Here is an 18,133-nt window from a genome sequence, read left to right on the forward strand (position 1 = left end):
GTCAACACTCTTTAAAAATGTATATAGTACAATGGATATAACATCCATTAGTGAACTTTCTTTAGAAATGTATATAGTATTGGCTAGATCCATAAGTGAACACTCGTTAAAAATGTATATAGACTTGGTTAGATCAAAAAGTGAACACTCTTTAAAAATGTATATAGTATTGGTTAGATCCATAAGTGAACACTCTTTAAAAATGTGTATAGTCTTGGTTAGATCCATATGTGAATACTCTTTACAAATGTGTATAGTATTGGTTACATCCATAAGTGAATACTCTTTACAAATGTATATAGTATTGGTTAGATCCATAACTGAACACTCTTTAGATGAAATGTATATTGTCTTGGTAAGGTCAATAAGTAAACACTCTTTAAAAATGTATATAGTCTTGGTTAGATCGATGAGTGAACATTCCTTAAAATTGTATGTAGTCTTGGTTAGGTCCATGAGTGAACACTCGTTAAAAATGTATGTAGTCTTGGTTAGGTCCATGATTGAACACCCATTAAAAATGTGTATATACTTGGTTAGATCCATAAGTCAACACTCTTTAAAATGTATATAGTATTGGTTATATCCATAAGTCAACACTCTTTAAATGAAATGTATATAGACTTGGTTAGATCCATAAGTGAATACTCTTTACAAATGTATATAGACTTGGTTAGATCCATAAGTCAACACTTTTTAAAAATGTATATAGTCTTGGTTATATCCATAAGTCAACACTCTTTAAATGAAATGTATATAGTATTGGTTACATCCACAAGTGAACACTCTTTAAATTTTTTTATAGCGTTGGTTACATCCATAAGTGAACACTCTTTAAAAATGTATATAGTATTGGTTAGATCCATAAGTGAACACTCTTTAAAACTGTATATAGACTTGATTAGATCCATAAGTGAACACTCTTTAAAAATGTATATAGTCTTGGTTAGATCCATAAGTTAACACCCTTTAAATAAAATGTATATAGTCTTGGTTAGATCTGTTAGTAGGCACTCTTTAAAAATGTATATAGTCTTGTAGGTCCATAAGTGAATACTCTTTACAAATGTATATAGTCTTGGTTGGATCTATAAGTGAACACTTTTTAAAAATGTGTATAGACTTGGTTAGATCCATAAGTGAACACTCTTTAAACTGAATATAGTCTTGGTTAGGTTCAGGGTAGTTGTTGTTGTCATTAGTATTGTTGTTCTTGCAATTTGATATTTAAGTCAGTCGAGATTAAAATTGTCACTCCTCTGCAGTTTGGGTTCTGATATATGACCTTCGGTTTCAGCACTGTACTGTTTCTTCCAACCCATCTAAGGCACTCGGCCAATAGTGAAAGCACATGGTAGTTTCGTTTAACCTGATTTCATGGAACCAGCAAGAGTCTGGTTGAATGAGACTACCAATATGGCATATTTGAATTACTGTTTACGCTGCTGCAGGTGGTTCAAATAATAGGGTGATTTCTACACTGTTTTATTATCTACAGGTGCTAGAAGCAAAAGGCTGATTCCTGTTTTGATTGAAAAGAGTCCGATACCTCGAATCCTAAAATTCTTAACAGTGTGTGACTTCACCAAGAAAGACATGGAGGACTGGGTGTGGGAGCGACTTTCCCTTGCAGTTAAGGCACCTCTTCCTCAGCCCACTTCTGCATCCATGAGAAATGAATCTGAAAGTCAATTAGATCAATCTGATATTCAGTCCCTTGGAAACATTAGTCTGGAGTTATCTGGGATCTATAGCTCATTTCGACATAACCAGGATTCCCACCATGTGAGGCAATTATCAACACAGTCATGGTCTCCTCCCACCTCCAGAGAAATGGAACCTGAAAGTCCATCCCAGGCAATGCAACTCGGAATTTCCAAGGATTACGACTCTCTTCAACGAAGGCGAAATTCAAATTCTGTTACACAATCAACAACGCAGTCTTTTTCTCCTACTGTTTCTGCCCCCACTGGCTGCGCATATTCCATCACCCAGTCAGGAGCTTTAGAGAAACCACATTATCAAGCGATTGAAAACTCGGAGCCATCATCTATAAGTCGGGAATATGCCAGTCTTTCCATGGAAACAGCTTTTCAAAGTGTCCTTGATGAAAGCATTTCTTCTTCAGAGGAAGTCCATTTTGTTTGACTGAACAGTTTGGATGAAGTAAACAAGAACTCTCTGTCAAGGCAGCATTCTCAACATGCTTTTCTCAGTTAAATCTATCCGTCACTCCTTCTGTTGTTCCACTAAAACTCAGTTAATCGCAGAGGAGTTAACAGGGTTAATAATAATAATAATAATAATAATAATAATAATGAGGACTTTGTATTGCGCCTAATCTTTAGAAGCTCTAAGCGCTTTACAACATTAGACAACACCTATAAGATAAGAAACATAATAATATTATTACAAAAACAAATATCATGAAATTAGAAAAACATTAAAAAATAAAAAACATGCTGAGAATCTTTCAGGTAGGAAACATTATTAGGTCTTTAACTTTGTTCTTGCAGTTGAAATAAGTGCGTTTTGAGAGCCTTCTTGAATGTGATGACTGTGTGTGTGTCTAAGTTCAGTGGGCAATTCATTCCACGTTGCTGGGCCCTGGTATGCAAAAGAACGCTGTCCATATATTAATGACCTAGGAAGCACTCTAAGTCAAGTTTAGAAGCATTGCCTTAAAAGATGTTGGAAGCTTTGAATGACATTAAGCAGGTGAACAAGGACATACTTGAACCCGTCATGTTATTTGTTCTTCATAAAGACTGAGAAAATGAAATATTTTTGAATGTACAACACTAATTACCCGCAAGTCTATAAAAAGGTTCAGTTGGAATTGTTTGGTTCTAAATCATGCAACAAGTTTGAAGAAATTGAATGCGGTTTGAAAATCTAAACAAATAACCTTTGGGATTGAGCATGTTCGATTTTCTATGCATAGGTAAACACATCCGCAATTAAAATAATTGAGTGTCTTTTTGTGAGTTCATTATAATGTGAAACATTTTGTCTGCTATCAGTTTTATGATTGTTTTCGAGGATAATTAAATTGTTGCCATAGTTACATTATGAATCAATGAGGTATTAACTGTGTTCGTGATCCTATTAAATGCTGCCCAATCAATGGAACAAAAATGAAAAGGGACACATATCTGTATCATTCTCATGGATGCAATTGGTATCTCAAGGGATCTTTTCATGCAATTATTAAAATCAGTTGTGAGCATAATTGCTGTAATTTACTGTTATGTTAGGAAAATTCACGACTCCCATATGCCAGAATATTTTAATGTACATGTGTGTGTGTGTGTGCATTTTTTGTTTTCTTTTGTTACACTTTGTTAAATCTCAAGTTTTTAGAATTTCAGTTTTTAGAAATTTGTTCGAAACCTTTGACATTTCCTTTAATAAAGCCCTTTACCAAAGAAATGCTATAACCTTTTCAAATTGTTTTAGTAGACAACACTTTCATATATAAACTTTGTTTGAATTTTGCATGATTACTTTACTTAATCATGATGTTTTGTAGTGGTGGTCTTTATTTGGTGCCTAATTTATTTTGTCTTATCTGGTATTGTTGCTTTTTTCTTAACATGGCTTTTTCTTATTTTTTACTTAGACTACATAATGTAGGAAGAGGGAAGCAAAATGTTTATTACTCTATTATTATTATTATTATTATTATTTAAGAACACACAAATGAATATCTGCATTTTTGAATCACACTGGTTTTCTTCATTCAAAAGAGGTTTAAAAACAAAATACGTTTATTTTTTTATACTTGCAATGACTGCCAAATGCAGTGGATGAAAAGAAAAACATGATGTGCAAAATGAAAGACGGTAAGGAAAATATATTTTTATATGGTCAAGTTATATATATATATATATATATATATATATATATATATATATATATATATATATATATATATATATATATTGTTAACCCTAACACGTTGCAAACATATATACCTATATACCTGCATACACAGATATTTGTTTGTCATATATCTAATTATTGCACCTCTGGTTAGACAGACCAGTGCCACTTTCATTTCTTCCGATGTGTCATGTCAGGCTTGTAACATCTGCTACCCTAAGTAACAGTAGACAGTACTAACTACGTCTGTTGACCCAGAGTGGACAAGTCACCGAAGTCGGAGGCAGCTACACATCCTTCTGGAATAAAAAGAGCAACGTGAAGATCGTGTTGGGTTTGTCATCAAATCACAGCTTCCTCACACCAACCTCACAAATCTTGCAAAGGACGTGAATGAAATATTATTGCAATTGAGTTGTTGTAGGGTTTAACAGCATTTTTCAGCACAAGATAGGTTATACATGATGGCCAGTATAAATTGTGGAGAAGGAACACTGGAAAACCGCAGAAAGAACCACAGATCCACGAGATTGTACTGGCAAGCTTTCTCACATACCCACATTGTTGCAAGTGAGACTCCCACAGTCTGGATAAAGACATGCTACTATCATCAGTGCATATGCACCCACTAAGACCAACCCAGGTGAAATCAAGGGTAAATTTCATGAAGAACTGGAGTCTCTTGTCACAGAAGTACCAAATTCATAGATCAATAGACATGACTAGATGACACTGGCAAAATTGGCTTTGGCAAATACAACACTAGAGTTGTCCTGCTAAGGAAAAGCGCTGAACGCGACCTTCTAATAACTAACACAATCTTTCACCTCCCAAACATTTTGGATACACCCATGTACAAGCAGCGGCATCATATTGACTACATCATTGTCAGGAGTAAAAATGTTTAGGATGTCATTGAGAATGACAATGATTGTGAGAAGTTCAGAATGCTGGACTGACCACAGGCTCCTATTCACCAAGCTCAGTATCAAGATTCAGCTAGCGGAAATCCACAGCCAAAATGTGCCCAAAATGCTTAATGACTTTAAATTGAAACAAGATAATGTAAAACAGGTTTTTGTTGAAGAACTGTGAAGAAATCGATTTGAACTTCGATAATGTCGGGGGAAACTGGGTATCCTTCCATGACTCTGCTTGACTGCCCCAAATAAAATCAACATATCATTTACTGATCATTGAATATTGATTGAAATTAAGAAATCATTTGATCTGCTGTTAAATGATAAAGCACCTGGAGAAGCTACTCTATCAGCAGAAGTCTCACACATTGCATTTAAACTGTCCAAAATCTTCCAGTCAATGAGGTCTTAGAGACCCCAGTAATGCAAGGATGCACCCACTGTCCACTTTTACCAGCGGAAAAGCGACAGATCATATTGCGACAAACATATGATCATCTCATTAATGTCAGTTGCAGACAAAATGCTTGTCAGAATTCTTCTGAATCGCCTTGTGCATATTACCAATGAAGGCCTCCTACCTGAAGTAAGTGTGGCTTCAGGAAAAGTAGAAGGACCACAAGCAGTGTGTTTGCTTCTCATCAACCCCAGGAGAAACGTCATGAACAGAACTCCAACCTCTAAACAAGATTCATCCACTTGTCAGTAGTCTTTGACATAGTCAGCAATGGGGTACCTATGAAGATCATGGACAATTTTGGTTACCCTGAGAAATTCATCTTAATGGCTCGGCAATTCCACGATGGCATGTTTCCTCGTGTCAAGGACGACGGCGAGTCATCTGAAAAATTCTTATTACCATTGGAGTCAAGCAGGGCTATGTGATAGCCCCATCGCTCTTCACAATGATGTTCCCAAACATGCTTTTTGATGTCTTCTGTGAAGATGTCACCGGGATCGACATCATATACTGGACTAATGGCAAGCTCTTCAATCGGAAGATGCTGGATGCAAAGACGAAGTTACAGAATTTGACCTTTCGTGATCCCTTATATGATGCAGACTGTTATCCTGCATGCCAAATCATAGCCTGACATGCAAAAGAGTATGAACCATTTTACTTCAGCTTGTGAAAAGTTTGGTCTCACAATCAGTATCAAGAAGATAGAGGTGATGTACCAGCCTGCACCAGGAAAGCCTTAATTAGGGCCTACCATCACAATAAAGGGCCAAACCTAACTGGCAGTGGACGCAGCTCACTTTGTCTTATAGCCCTCATAGATGATGGAACCAGCGCCAAAATGCTAAAGCAAGTGTTGCTTTTCGCAGACTAAGCGCAAATGTGTGGAAACGCTGAGGCGTCAGTCTACAAACAAAACTGAAAGGCTTCAAAGCCATCGTATGGTCAACCCTACTTTATGCATGTATGAGAGACGTGAACGTGTACATATGCCATGCCAAAAAAAATAATAAATATGAACCATTTTCAAACGGGCTGCTTGAAGAAGCTGATGAGAATATGATGGCAAGACACTGAATCTCTCATATTGGTAGGCATCTCAAGCATCCAAACCAGGATGTCAGAAGATTGACTACTACAGAAGATCGTCTATGTCGAACTGACGGAGAGAAAACGATATGATGAGAATCGCCTAAGCGGGATTAAATTCTGAACACAAATTGACCTGATCATCCTCTAATATACTTACAGAAACAAAACCAATAAGCGACGTCGTGAATATTTTTTAACTTGAGGGACAACAATCTTTTTCCATCGTCCTCTTATTTTTTCTCCCCTTTCCGAGGATACCAAACATGTAGAATATTATTATAAACGGGAATATACGGAATGCAATTTTGAATTCTACTAGTATATATGTACATTTTTATCTTTATTATGTATACATTAATGATCTCCTTCGTTTGAGTTTCTAATTCCAAATAATATCGTACCTTTTCTTAACTCAATGTGTTATTTTATCTCTGAGAACTAATTTAAACTATTTCACAAAATGACATCTCGAAAATAAACGAGGCAGAGTCACTTCAGCTTCATTTAAAAAGTACATAAGGATGTTTCATATGTTTTCATTTGAAGCAATCTAATAATATTATAGAGAATTATATGGAGAACTCTGTACTGAAAACACTAATGTGCCGAGTCACAGTCCACATACGGTATTATAGATAATACGTCGCAGATGTGCATTGACCAATTTCGAGATCCCAGTCAGCAAAGCTGACACCCTATACCAACTCAAGATTGAATCGGTACGAGATTTATTTAAAATAATGTAAAGCACAAAATCAGTAAATATATTTAACATAAAGGCTTCAATGTCTGCTCTATATAATAGACATAGTAATTGACCTAGTTAGTCTTCTCGCTCGTGCCTTCCACTTCTTTTTGCTCTCTAATTACTTTCTCCTTCCTTTCCCCCTTCCACCTACGATTGTCCCACCTCATTCGTGCACCATGGAAGCATCGTTCGAAGCTTTTAATTCCAATTCAAATTCCCTTTTACGAGATAGGTCACCACAAAACTCGGATTGGCCTTCCTTTAGAATTTCATTCACCACACCATTTCATTTCTTAGGACACAGTGATCTTAATCAGACTCACGCGTCTGTTCTCTTCCAAAATTATGTCTGTTCCAGCTTAAATTCTTGACCACGTCCCGTTCTATTGGATCCCTCTAGTCGATTATATTCTACTTTACATCGTTGAGCGGAGATTCTTCTTGTCGGATTGACGATGAATGGTACGACTTCCGCCTTCTTTGGATTTACGTCGCTAGCGCCCATGTTGGGATGTGCGACGATTTACGATTGACTTCCCCCACCGTGATTTCCTTAGTTCATCGCACGAGAGATAAATGGACCCTCACTCTCGTGCGCTTTGATGTGAGAACCTCTCGTTACTTAGTTATCATGTCCGGCCGAGAAGGGGATGAAAAGGGGTCGCGCCTTATCTTTGGGTAGGTTTTTATGATCTATTTTCCAAAAGACAAAATGTTGTCGTTTTGCCATCTTCGCATCTAATCAAATACACATGTTATGGTTTTTCTCTGGCATATAATCATACTGTCAATACTGAACTTACAAAGTATCATTTTGAAATCAATTGCCTTCATCATTTTGGGCCGACGTACAAAACACCGCTATTACACGCTGTTGATTAACTATTATTATATAATAACGGATACAACTCGTGCAATCCAATAGATGTCGCTAGGACAAAGCTTTTAGCGATCCTATTTGCAGATAGGTTTAACACATCGGAACCTTGGCTTGTGAAGTTGTTGTCTTGGTAGAATTTCGGAACATAGACTCTCTGTGCAGTAAATGCTACAGAACGATAGGCTAACAGGAGAGAGATCTGAAAATGGGTAAGCTAACCTATTTTTTTTTTTACTGTTGGCAAGGCTATTAAATTAGATTTTTAGATTTACTTTTACCAATTTGTGCCACAATGTGCGGCTGGGCCTGATGGTTTTGGACTTATAATTATCTAATATTATATAATATTATATAATTTTTGGGACAGGATTTTATTTAGAATCTCACCAATCAATGCCTTGTATAATTCTTCATAATTCTTATCCTTTTTTATTTAGTCCGCTTTGTGCTGGAGGTGTGTGTGTGTGTGCTGATGGTTGGTGTTTAACCACCTCATAATTCTTAATTTGGGGTCATATGCAATCTATCAGTTCTATTTAAAATTGCTACCTTGCAGAGCCGGGCATAACGGTTGTGGGCTTTGACCGACTTATTGGGTAATTAATTGTGTCCATTACTTTGTTACTTGATTGTATGTGATCTCAATTATTGACACCTTGCGTGGCTGAGTCTAGTTGGGCCAGTTGTCTTAAGTTTTATTTTTATTTTTAACCATTTCTAGTTCAAGAATGACAATACAGCAGACGAGAAGGAATTATTGCCGACTACTTTCATTTCAACTAATTATTTTGACCATGTTATTATATACATTCCCTGTTACCAATGCTCACCTTCATAAAATATGGTCTTGTTATTATATTACATTGCTCCTACTTACTATATTACTAATTATCTTCTGACCTTTTATTGTTTACATTGCTTTTTTTGGTGGTCGCCTCGTTTTACGAATGGTTCAAACTGTTTTATTACATTGCTTATGTGATTGTTAGCGATAACTTAGGACCTGTTGTAACGGTCAGTGGAAGTAGAGTTTGACTCCACAACGTTGTCAACCTTGTAAACATGTTTCTGTCGAAAAAATTTGAATTGTTGATTTGTATTTGTATGATTGGTATGTTTATGTTAAAGAAGTTTCTTCTTGTGAATAAACATGCTGAATTTTGAAAATGGCGTATGTTGTTTTTTGATTGATTGGCACTGTATGTATATATGCTTTTTCCCTTTTCTATCACTCCGAGTTATTTTATCAGTCGCGTTACCGAAACCACAGAGATATTACCATCGTAACCGCGCTTGAGGAATATAAAGCGCTGCGCTAGCCAGTCTGGTACCCATCGTTGAGCTGTCAGCATATAAAATGCCTTCCAAGATAGTCAAGCTGAACTAAGCCTACGTGCATTTGCACCCTATCAGGCAAAACCTCATTCCGAAGCCCGAATAAATAAATAACGTCAAGATATCGAAAAGAAGAATTCTGTGAAGAATTCAAGAAGGAAGAAGAAAATTGGACGGAAAGATATAGGCTGGAGAAACATCAGAGGCAACAACAGAAAGAGCAAAGAGACAGTATGGAGCGAATGAATGCAGCGTGTACGCTGAAGAGTTCTCCTTCTTCCACAGAAGCAGTCTTATCTTGTGGTGAAGCATGCAGTGAGACGAGTTCGTCCTCGCAGAAATTTGAGACTTCCATGAAGAATCGTCAAACTAAAAACAGCCATATTCAGGGCTATCCAGATCTCTAGAAGCGAGATTAATCACTTGATGAAATGTTGTTTATTTGTATGTTTGGTGTGTGTTTTCCCAAACAAAAACCTCCATCCCTTCTTGAGTGTGTGTTTGTATATCTATTTCTTTTTCTTTCCTTTTTTTGTTCTGCCTCAAAGTCAACCTCATCTCCCATTCTCAAAGAGGCTCCATGTTTCAAAGGGGGCTCATATTCTTCCATTGCATCTAATAGTCTAGAATCACTTCTCTCAAGCTGTGGATTTCCAGAGTGTTATCAGATTCTACGTACAAGTTCAAGTTTACCGTATACTCTTCGGTACACAGGACAAATAACTTACATGTTGTTAGATAATCGTTTTCGAAAACGTGGTTTCACTGTGACTTTTCCTTTCGAGAATGAAACATTCTCCTCTTACACCTTCAAAATACGACTTACTGACAGGCAAATAATTAGGATGCACACATTCATGGTGAACGTGATATGTGTTTCCACCATCGTGGTAAACAGCAATAGCAGAACCCACTTTAAAAAGAATGACTTGCAGTAAAAACGCGGTTGTGTTTCCCACCACGTTGTACTCCACAACATCGGAATACAAAAACATCAAATCCTCATTCCTTGTTTCAGGGTATTTAAAATACTTGATAAATTCCTCATTACTTTTGATGGCTTTCTTGGTACCCTTAACGGTGACTCCACCCAAAATAACATACAATTCAGGACAAAAACTAATGGCTAGAGTCTTGGTATCCAACAACACATGTCTAAACGGGGAGAAAGTCTATAGTACTCTGTCTTGACACTTTTGTTATATTTAGCCAGGGCATTGCTAAACTGTTCGTCGAACATTGCAGCCATCGTTTCCACCACATGCAGTGTCTTAAAATAATACTCCACAGAAATTCTGATGGTATAGATGTTCAATCTACGATTAGTGGATGATGGCTTTTTGAATTCATACACCAGATGATCATTTTTGCCCCAGGGTTCTTGTACTTGTTCGTTCAGGATGTAAACCACGAAATTATTTTGATTTTTGGTGATATTTTTGTATTTGCATAGGATCAATGATTTCTGACAAAGCAACTTCCCAATACGCTTCGTGGATGGTCTAAAGGAATTTGGCCTTCAAACAACACAAAGTATTGTTAAAAAAATCCATTGAACTATCACTGGGTAAAGTTCAGTAAATTGGTTCATAATACGAGGGTTCTGCTTTACGAGGAATCACTCGAGGACAAAGGAGTTTCAAAACGAGGGCTGTTGCTGCTAGGGGATTTGGCTGTTATTTAGTAAGATGTCTTCCGATCTAGAATTGTCTGATTTAGTAGGAAGACTTTCTATCAAGTGTTGTCTGTATGTAATGCTCTTAGTAAGATCTTTTTCTAATTAGTATTCCCTGTTTCAAATCCTCTTAGAAAGATGCCATTCTATCTAGTATTGGCTCATTGAAATGCTCTCAGAAAGATGTCATTCTATCAAGCATTTTGGGTTTTAAATGCTTTTAGTAAGATGCTTCTTCTATCTAGTGTTGGCTGTTTGAAATGACCTTTGGAAGATATATTTCGATCTAGTATTGTTTATTGGAAATGCTCGTAGTAGGACGACCTTCTATATAGTATTGGCGGTTTGAAATGCTCGTTGTAAGATGTATATCTATCAAGCATTTGACGTTTGAAATACGTTTATTAAGATGCTTCTTCTATCTAGTATTGGCGGTTTGAAATGCTCTGAGTAAGATGTCCTTCGATCTAGTATTGTCTGTTTGAAATGATCATAGTAAAAAGACATTCTATCTAGTATTGGCTGTTTGAAATGCTCGTAGTAAGATGTCTTTCGATTTAGCATTCCCTGTTTGAAGTGCCCTTATCCAGATGTCATTCTCTCCAGTATTGGCTGTTTCTAATGCACTTAGTAAGATGTCTTTCTATCAAGCATTTTGGAATTTGAAATGCTTTTAGTAAGATGCTTGTTCTATCTAGTATTGGCTGTTTGAAATGCTCTTAGTAAGATGTCTTTCTATCAGGCATTTGACGCTTGAAATACTTTTAGTAAGATGCTTCTTCTATCTATTATTGACTAATTGAAACGTTCTTAGGAATACGTCTTTCGATCTTGTATTGTCTATTAGTACAACTCGTAGGAAAAAGACCTTCTGTCTAGTAATGGCTGTTTGAAATGCTTTTAGTAAGATGTCTTTGATTTAATATTGCCTGTTTGAAATGTTCTTAGTAAGATGTCTTTCTATCTAGTAATGGCTGTTTGTAATGCTCTTAGTAAGATGTCGGTCTATCACGCGTATTACGTTTGAAATGCTTTTAGTAAGATGCTTCTTCTATCTAGTTTTGGCTGTTTGAAATGCTCTTATTACAATGTCTTTCTATCATGCATTTGACGTTTGAAACGTGTTTAGTAAGATGCTTCTTCTGTCTAGTACTGGCTTTTTGAAACGCTCTTAGTAAGCTGTTTTTCGATATAGTATTGTCTCTTAAAAATGCTCGTAATAAGAAGGCTGTCTATCTATTATAGGCTGTTTGAAATGGTTTTAGCAAGATGTCTTTCTATCAAGAATTTTGCGTTTGAAATGTTTTAAGATGCTTATTCTATCTAGTATTAGGTATTTTAAATGTTAGTAAGATGTGTGTCGATAAAGTATTGCCTTTTTGAAATACTCATAGATAGAAGACTTTTATCTAGTAATGGCTGTTTGATATGCTCTTAATAAGATGTCTTTCGATTTAGAATTCCGTTTGAAATGCTCTTATGAAGATGTCATTCTGTTTTGTATTTGTCTGTCTGAAATGCTCTCCAAAAGATATGATTCTATAAAGCATTTGCCGATTGAAATGATTTTAATAACATGATTCTTCTATCTAGTATTGGTTGTTTGAAATGATGTTAGTAAAATGTCTTCCGATTTAGAATTACTTCTTTGAGATGCTCGTGGTAATACGACTTCCTGTCCAGTATTGTCTGTATGTAATGCTCTTTGTAAGATGTCTTTCTATTTAGTATTCCCTGTTTGAAATACTCTTAGAAAGATGTCATTCTAACTAGTATTGGTTGTTTGAAATGCGCTCTGAAAGGTATCTTTAGATCAGGCATTTGGCATGTGAAATGCCTTTAATAAGAAGATTCTTCATTCAAGTATTGTGTGAAATTCTCTTAGTATGATGTCTTTCGATCTAGTATTGTCTTTTCAAATGCTCGAAGTAAGAAAACTTTCTATTATATATTGGCGGTTTGAAATGCTCTTAATAAGATGCCTTTCGATTTAGAAGTCCCTGTTTGAAACGCGCTTAGAAAGAGACCATTCTATCTGGTATTGACTTTTTGCAATCCTCTCAGAAACATGTATGTATTTCTATCAAGCATTTGGCGTTTGAAATGCTTTTAGTAAGATACTTTTACTATCTAATATTGGCTGTTTGAAATGCTTTTAGTAAGATGTCTTTCGATATAGTATTCCCTGTTTGAAATGCTATTATAAAGATGTCATTCTATCTAGTAATTGGTTGTTTGAAATGCGCTCAGAAAGATATCTTTAAATCAGGCATTTGGCATGTGAAATGCCTTTAGTAAGAAGATTCTTCATTCAAGTATTGACTGTGAAATTCTCTTAGTAAGATGTCTTTCGATCTAGTATTGTCTTTTTCAAATGCTCGTAGTAAGAAAACTTTCTATCTAATATTGGCGGTTTGAAATGCTCTTAATAAGATGTCTTTCGATTTAGATTTTGAAACGCGCTTAGAAAGAGACCATTCTTTCTAGCATTGACTTTTTGAAATGCTCTCAGAAAGATGTATTTCTATCAAGCATTTGGTGTTTGAAATGCTTTTAGTAAGATAATTCTACTATCTAATATTGGCTGTTTGAAATGCTTTTAGTAAGATGTCTTTCGATTTAGTATTCACTGTTTGAAATGCTATTAGACAGAGACCATTCTATCTAGTATTGGCTGTTTGAAATGATCTTAGTAAAATGTCTTTCTTTCAAAAATTTGGCGTGTGAAATGTCTTTAGTAAGATGATTCTTCTGTCTAGTATTGGCGCTTATTAAGACGGATTTCGATCTTGTATTACTTGTTTGAAATGGTCTTAGTAAGAAGACTTTCTATTTAGTAATGGATGTTTGAAATGCTCGTAGAAATAAGTCATTATATCTAGCATTGGCTGTTTGAAATACTCTTAGTACGATGTCTTTCTATCTAACATTTAGGGTTTGAAATGATTTTAGTAAGATGTTTCTTCTATCTGTTATTGCCTGTTTCAATGCACTTATTAAGATGTGTTTCGACCTAGTATTGTCTTCTTCAAATGCTGGCAGTAAGAAGACCTTCTATCTAGCATTTGCTGTATGAAATGCTCTTAATAAGATGTCTTTCTACCATGAATTCGGCGTTAGAAATGAGTTTTAGTAAGAAGCTTCTTTTACAAATTATTGGCTGTTAGAAATTCTCTTAGTAAGATGTCTCTCGTTATAGTACTGTCTGTTTGAAATACTCGTTGCACGAAGACTTTCTATCTAGCATTCGCTGTTTTAAATGCACATAGTAAGATGTATATCGATGTAGTATTCCCTGTTTGAAATGCTCTTCTAAAGATGTCGTTTTATCCAGTATTCTCTGTTTGAAATTATCGTAGTAGGATGTCTTTCTATCAAGCATTTCTCGTTTGGAGTGCTTTTAATAAGATGCTTCTTCTCTCTAGTATTGGATGGTTTAAATACTCTTTTTATGATGACTTTCTATCAAGCATTTTGCCATGTGTTTAGTAAGATGCTTCTTCTATTTAGTAATGGGTGTTTGAAATGCTCTTAGTAGGATGACATTTTTCTAGTATTGTCTGTTTGAAACACTCGTAGTAAGAAGACTATCTATCTACTGTTCGCTGTTTGAAATGGTCTTAGTAACATCTCTATCGGTTTAGTTTTCCCCGTTTGAAATCATCTTCTAAAGATGTCATTCTATCTAGTATTGGATGTCTGAAATGCTCAAAGTACGATGTCTTTCTATCAAGCATTTTGTATTTGGAATACTTTTAGTGAGATGCTTCTTTTATCTAGTATTGGGTGTTTGAAATGCTCTTAGTAAGAGATCATTCTATCAAGCATTTGGCGTATCAGTTGCTTTTAGAAATGGTTTTAGTAAGATGTTTATCGATTTAGTATTCCGTGTTTGAAATGCTATTATTAAGATCATTCTATCTAGTATTGGCTGTTTGAAATGCTGTCGGTGATATGTCTTTATATCAAGCATTTGGCGTTTGAAATGTGTTTAGTAAGATGCTTCTCCTATCTAGTATTTTCTGTTTGTAATGCACTTACTAAGATGTTTTGCTATCAAGCATTTGGCGTCTGAAATGCTCCTAGTAAGATGTCTATCGATTTAGTATACTCTGTTTGAAATGCTCGTCTAATGATGTCCTTGTATCTAGTACTTGCTGTTTTAAATGCTATTAGTAAGAAATCATTTTATGACGCATTTTGGCGTTTCAAATGTTTAGTAAGATGCTTCTTGTATCTAGTATTGGGTGTTTGAGATGCTCCTAGTAAGATGACTTTTTTCTAGTAATGTCTGTTTAAAATGCTGTTAGTAAGAGGTCTGTCGATTTAGTATTCCCTTTATGAAATGCTCTTCTAAAGATGTCATTCTATCTAATATCGGATGTTTGAAATGCTCCAAGTAAGATGTCTTTCTATTATTCATTTGGCGTTTTGAATGCTGTTAGCAAGATGCTTCTTCTATCTAGAATTGGGAGTTTGAAATGCTCTTAGTAAGATGTCTTTTATCTAGTAATGTCTGTATGAAATGCTCGTAGTAAGACGACTTTCTACCTACTATTCGATGTTTGAAATGCTCTTAGTATGATGTCTATCGATTTAGTATTCCCTTTATGAAAAGCTCTTCTAAAGATGTCATTCTATCTAATATCGGATGTTTGAAATGCTCCAAGTAAGATGTCTTTCTATTATTCATTTGGCGTTTGGAATGCTTTTAGTAAGATGCTTCTTCTATCTAGAATTGGGTGTTTGAAATGCTCTTAGTAAGATGTCTTTCTATCAAGCGTTTGGCGTTGGAAATGCTTTTAGTAAGATAATTCTTGTGTCGACTATTGGGTGTTTGAAATGCTCTTATTAAGACGTCTTTCTATCAAGCAATTGATATTTGAAATTGTTTTAGTAAGAAGATTATCTGTTTGTTTGTCCCTGTTTGAAATGATCTTCTAAAGATCATACTAGCTAGTAGTGGTTGTTTGAAATTCTCTGTCTATCGAGCATTTGACGTATGGAATACGTTTACTAAGATGTTTCTTCTATCTATTGTTGCGTGATTGGAATGATCTTAGTAAGATGTCTTTCTATCAAACATTTTGCGTTCGAAATGCTTTTAGTACGATGCTTCTTCTATCTAGCATTGGGTGTTTGAAATACGCTTAGTAAGACTTCTTTCTATCAAGAATTTGGCGTATGAAATGCTTTTAGCAAGTTGTCTATCGCTTTAGTATTCCCAGTTTGAAATGGTCTTCTAAAGATCATTCTATATAGCTTTGGCTGCTTGAAATGCTCTTAGTAAGATCGCTTGCTTTCAAGCATTTGAGATTTGAAATGCTTTTAGTAGTTGCCTCTTCTTTCTATTATTGGGTGTTTGAAATGCTCTTAATAAGATGTCTTTCCTTCGAGCATTTAGCGTTTGGAATGCTCTTAGTGTGGTGTCTATCGATTTAGTATTCGCAATCTGAAATGCATTTCTAAATATATCATTCTCTTTGGTATTGTGTGTTTAAAATGCTCTTAGTAAGATGTCTTTCTAACAAGCATTTGGTGTTTGATATGCTTTTAGTAAGATGTTTCTTCTATATGGTATTGGGTGTTTGAAACGCTCTTTGTATTACGTCTTTCTATTAACCATTTTGGCGTTCCAAACGCTTTTAGTAAGATGTCTATCGATTTACTGTTCCCTGTTAGAAACGCTCCTCTAAAGATCATTCTACCTAGTATTGGCGGTTTGAAATGCTCTTTAATACCTCCATTTATCAAGCATTCGGCAGTTGAAATGCTGTTAGTAAAGTGCTTCTTCTATCTAGCATTGGGTGTTTGAAATGCTTTTAGTAAGATGTCTATCTATTTAGTATTCCTTGTTTGAAATGCTCTTCTAAATATGCCATTATGTCTAGTATTGGGTGTTTAAAATGCTCTTAGTAGGATGTCTTCTATCAAGCATTTGAAAAGATTTTAGTAAGACGTCTATCGATTAGTATTCCCTGTTTAAAATGCTCTTATAAAGCTGTCATTCTGTATAGTATTTGTTTTCTGAAATGCTTTTAGTAAAATGTCTTTCTGTAAAGAATTTCGCATTCAAAATGTTTTTAGTAAGGTGCGTCTTCTATCTATTATTGGGTGTTTGAAATGCTTTTAGTAAGATATTTTTGTATCAAGCATTGGGCAGTTCAAATGCTCCTGTTCAGATGTCTATCGCTTTATTAATCCCTGTTTGAAATGCTCTTTTAAAGATCATTCGAACTAGTATGGACTGTTTGAACTGCTCTTAGAAAGACCACTTACTGTCAAGTATTTGGCGTTTGAAATGCTTTTAGTATGGTACTTCTTTTATCTATCATTGAATGTTTGTAAGACTCTTAATACGATGTCTTTCTATCAAGCATTTGGCGTTTGAAATGCTTTTAGTAAGATGCTTCTTGTATCTAGTATTGGGTGTTTTAATTGCTCTTAGTAAGACGTCTTTATATCAAGCATTTGACTTTTGAAATGATTTTAGGAAGATGTCTATCGATTTAGTATTCCCTGTTTGAAATGATCTTCTAAAGATCATTTTACCTAGTATTGTCTGTTTGAAATGCTCCTAATAAGAGTTATATCGATTTCTTATTCACAAACCGAAATGATTTTCAAAATATGTCATTCTGTCTAGTATTGTGTGTTTGAAATGTTCTTAGTAAGACGTTTTTCTACCAAGAAATTGGCGTTTGAAATGATCTTAGGAAGATGTCTTTCAATCAAGCATTTTGCGTTTGAAATGCTTTCAGGAAGATGTATATTGGTTTAGTATTCAAAGTTAGAAATGCTCCTCTAAAGGTCATTCTATATAGTATTGGCTGTTTGAAATGCTCTTAGTAAGACCTATTTATATCATGCATTAGGCGTTTGAAATGCTTTTAGTAAGATGTTTCTTCTCTGTAGTATTGCGTGATTGAAAGAATCTTAGTAAGATGTCTTTCTCGGAAGCATTTGTCGTTTGAAATGCTTTTAGTAAGGTGCTTATTCTATCTTGTAATGTGATTTGAAATACCCTGAATAAGATGTCTTTCTATCGAACATTTGGCGTTTGAAATGCTCTTAGTGAGGTTTCTATCGTTTTAGTATTCCCTGCTTAAATGCTCTTCTGAACATGTTTTTCTTTTTA

The 18,133-nt window shown here is 35.2% G+C and overlaps 1 protein-coding gene across 1 annotated transcript in view; it reads left to right on the plus strand.

The window, feature by feature from the left end:
* The window catches only part of LOC149791895 (myeloid differentiation primary response protein MyD88-like), a 31,151-nt gene extending 21,999 nt beyond the window's left edge, over window positions 1-9,152 (plus strand). The window contains exon 6 of the mRNA XM_089970408.1: window positions 1,499-9,152. Coding sequence (XP_089826534.1) covers window positions 1,499-2,148 — 650 coding nt within the window. The 3' untranslated portion in view covers window positions 2,149-9,152. The remainder of the gene's footprint in view (window positions 1-1,498) is intronic.
* The last annotated feature ends 8,981 nt before the right edge of the window (window positions 9,153-18,133 follow it).

Source organism: Sinohyriopsis cumingii, chromosome 9, assembly GCF_028554795.1.
Source record: "Sinohyriopsis cumingii isolate HCF-2022 chromosome 9, ASM2855479v2, whole genome shotgun sequence".
Classification (NCBI taxonomy): Eukaryota; Metazoa; Mollusca; class Bivalvia; order Unionida; family Unionidae; genus Sinohyriopsis; species Sinohyriopsis cumingii.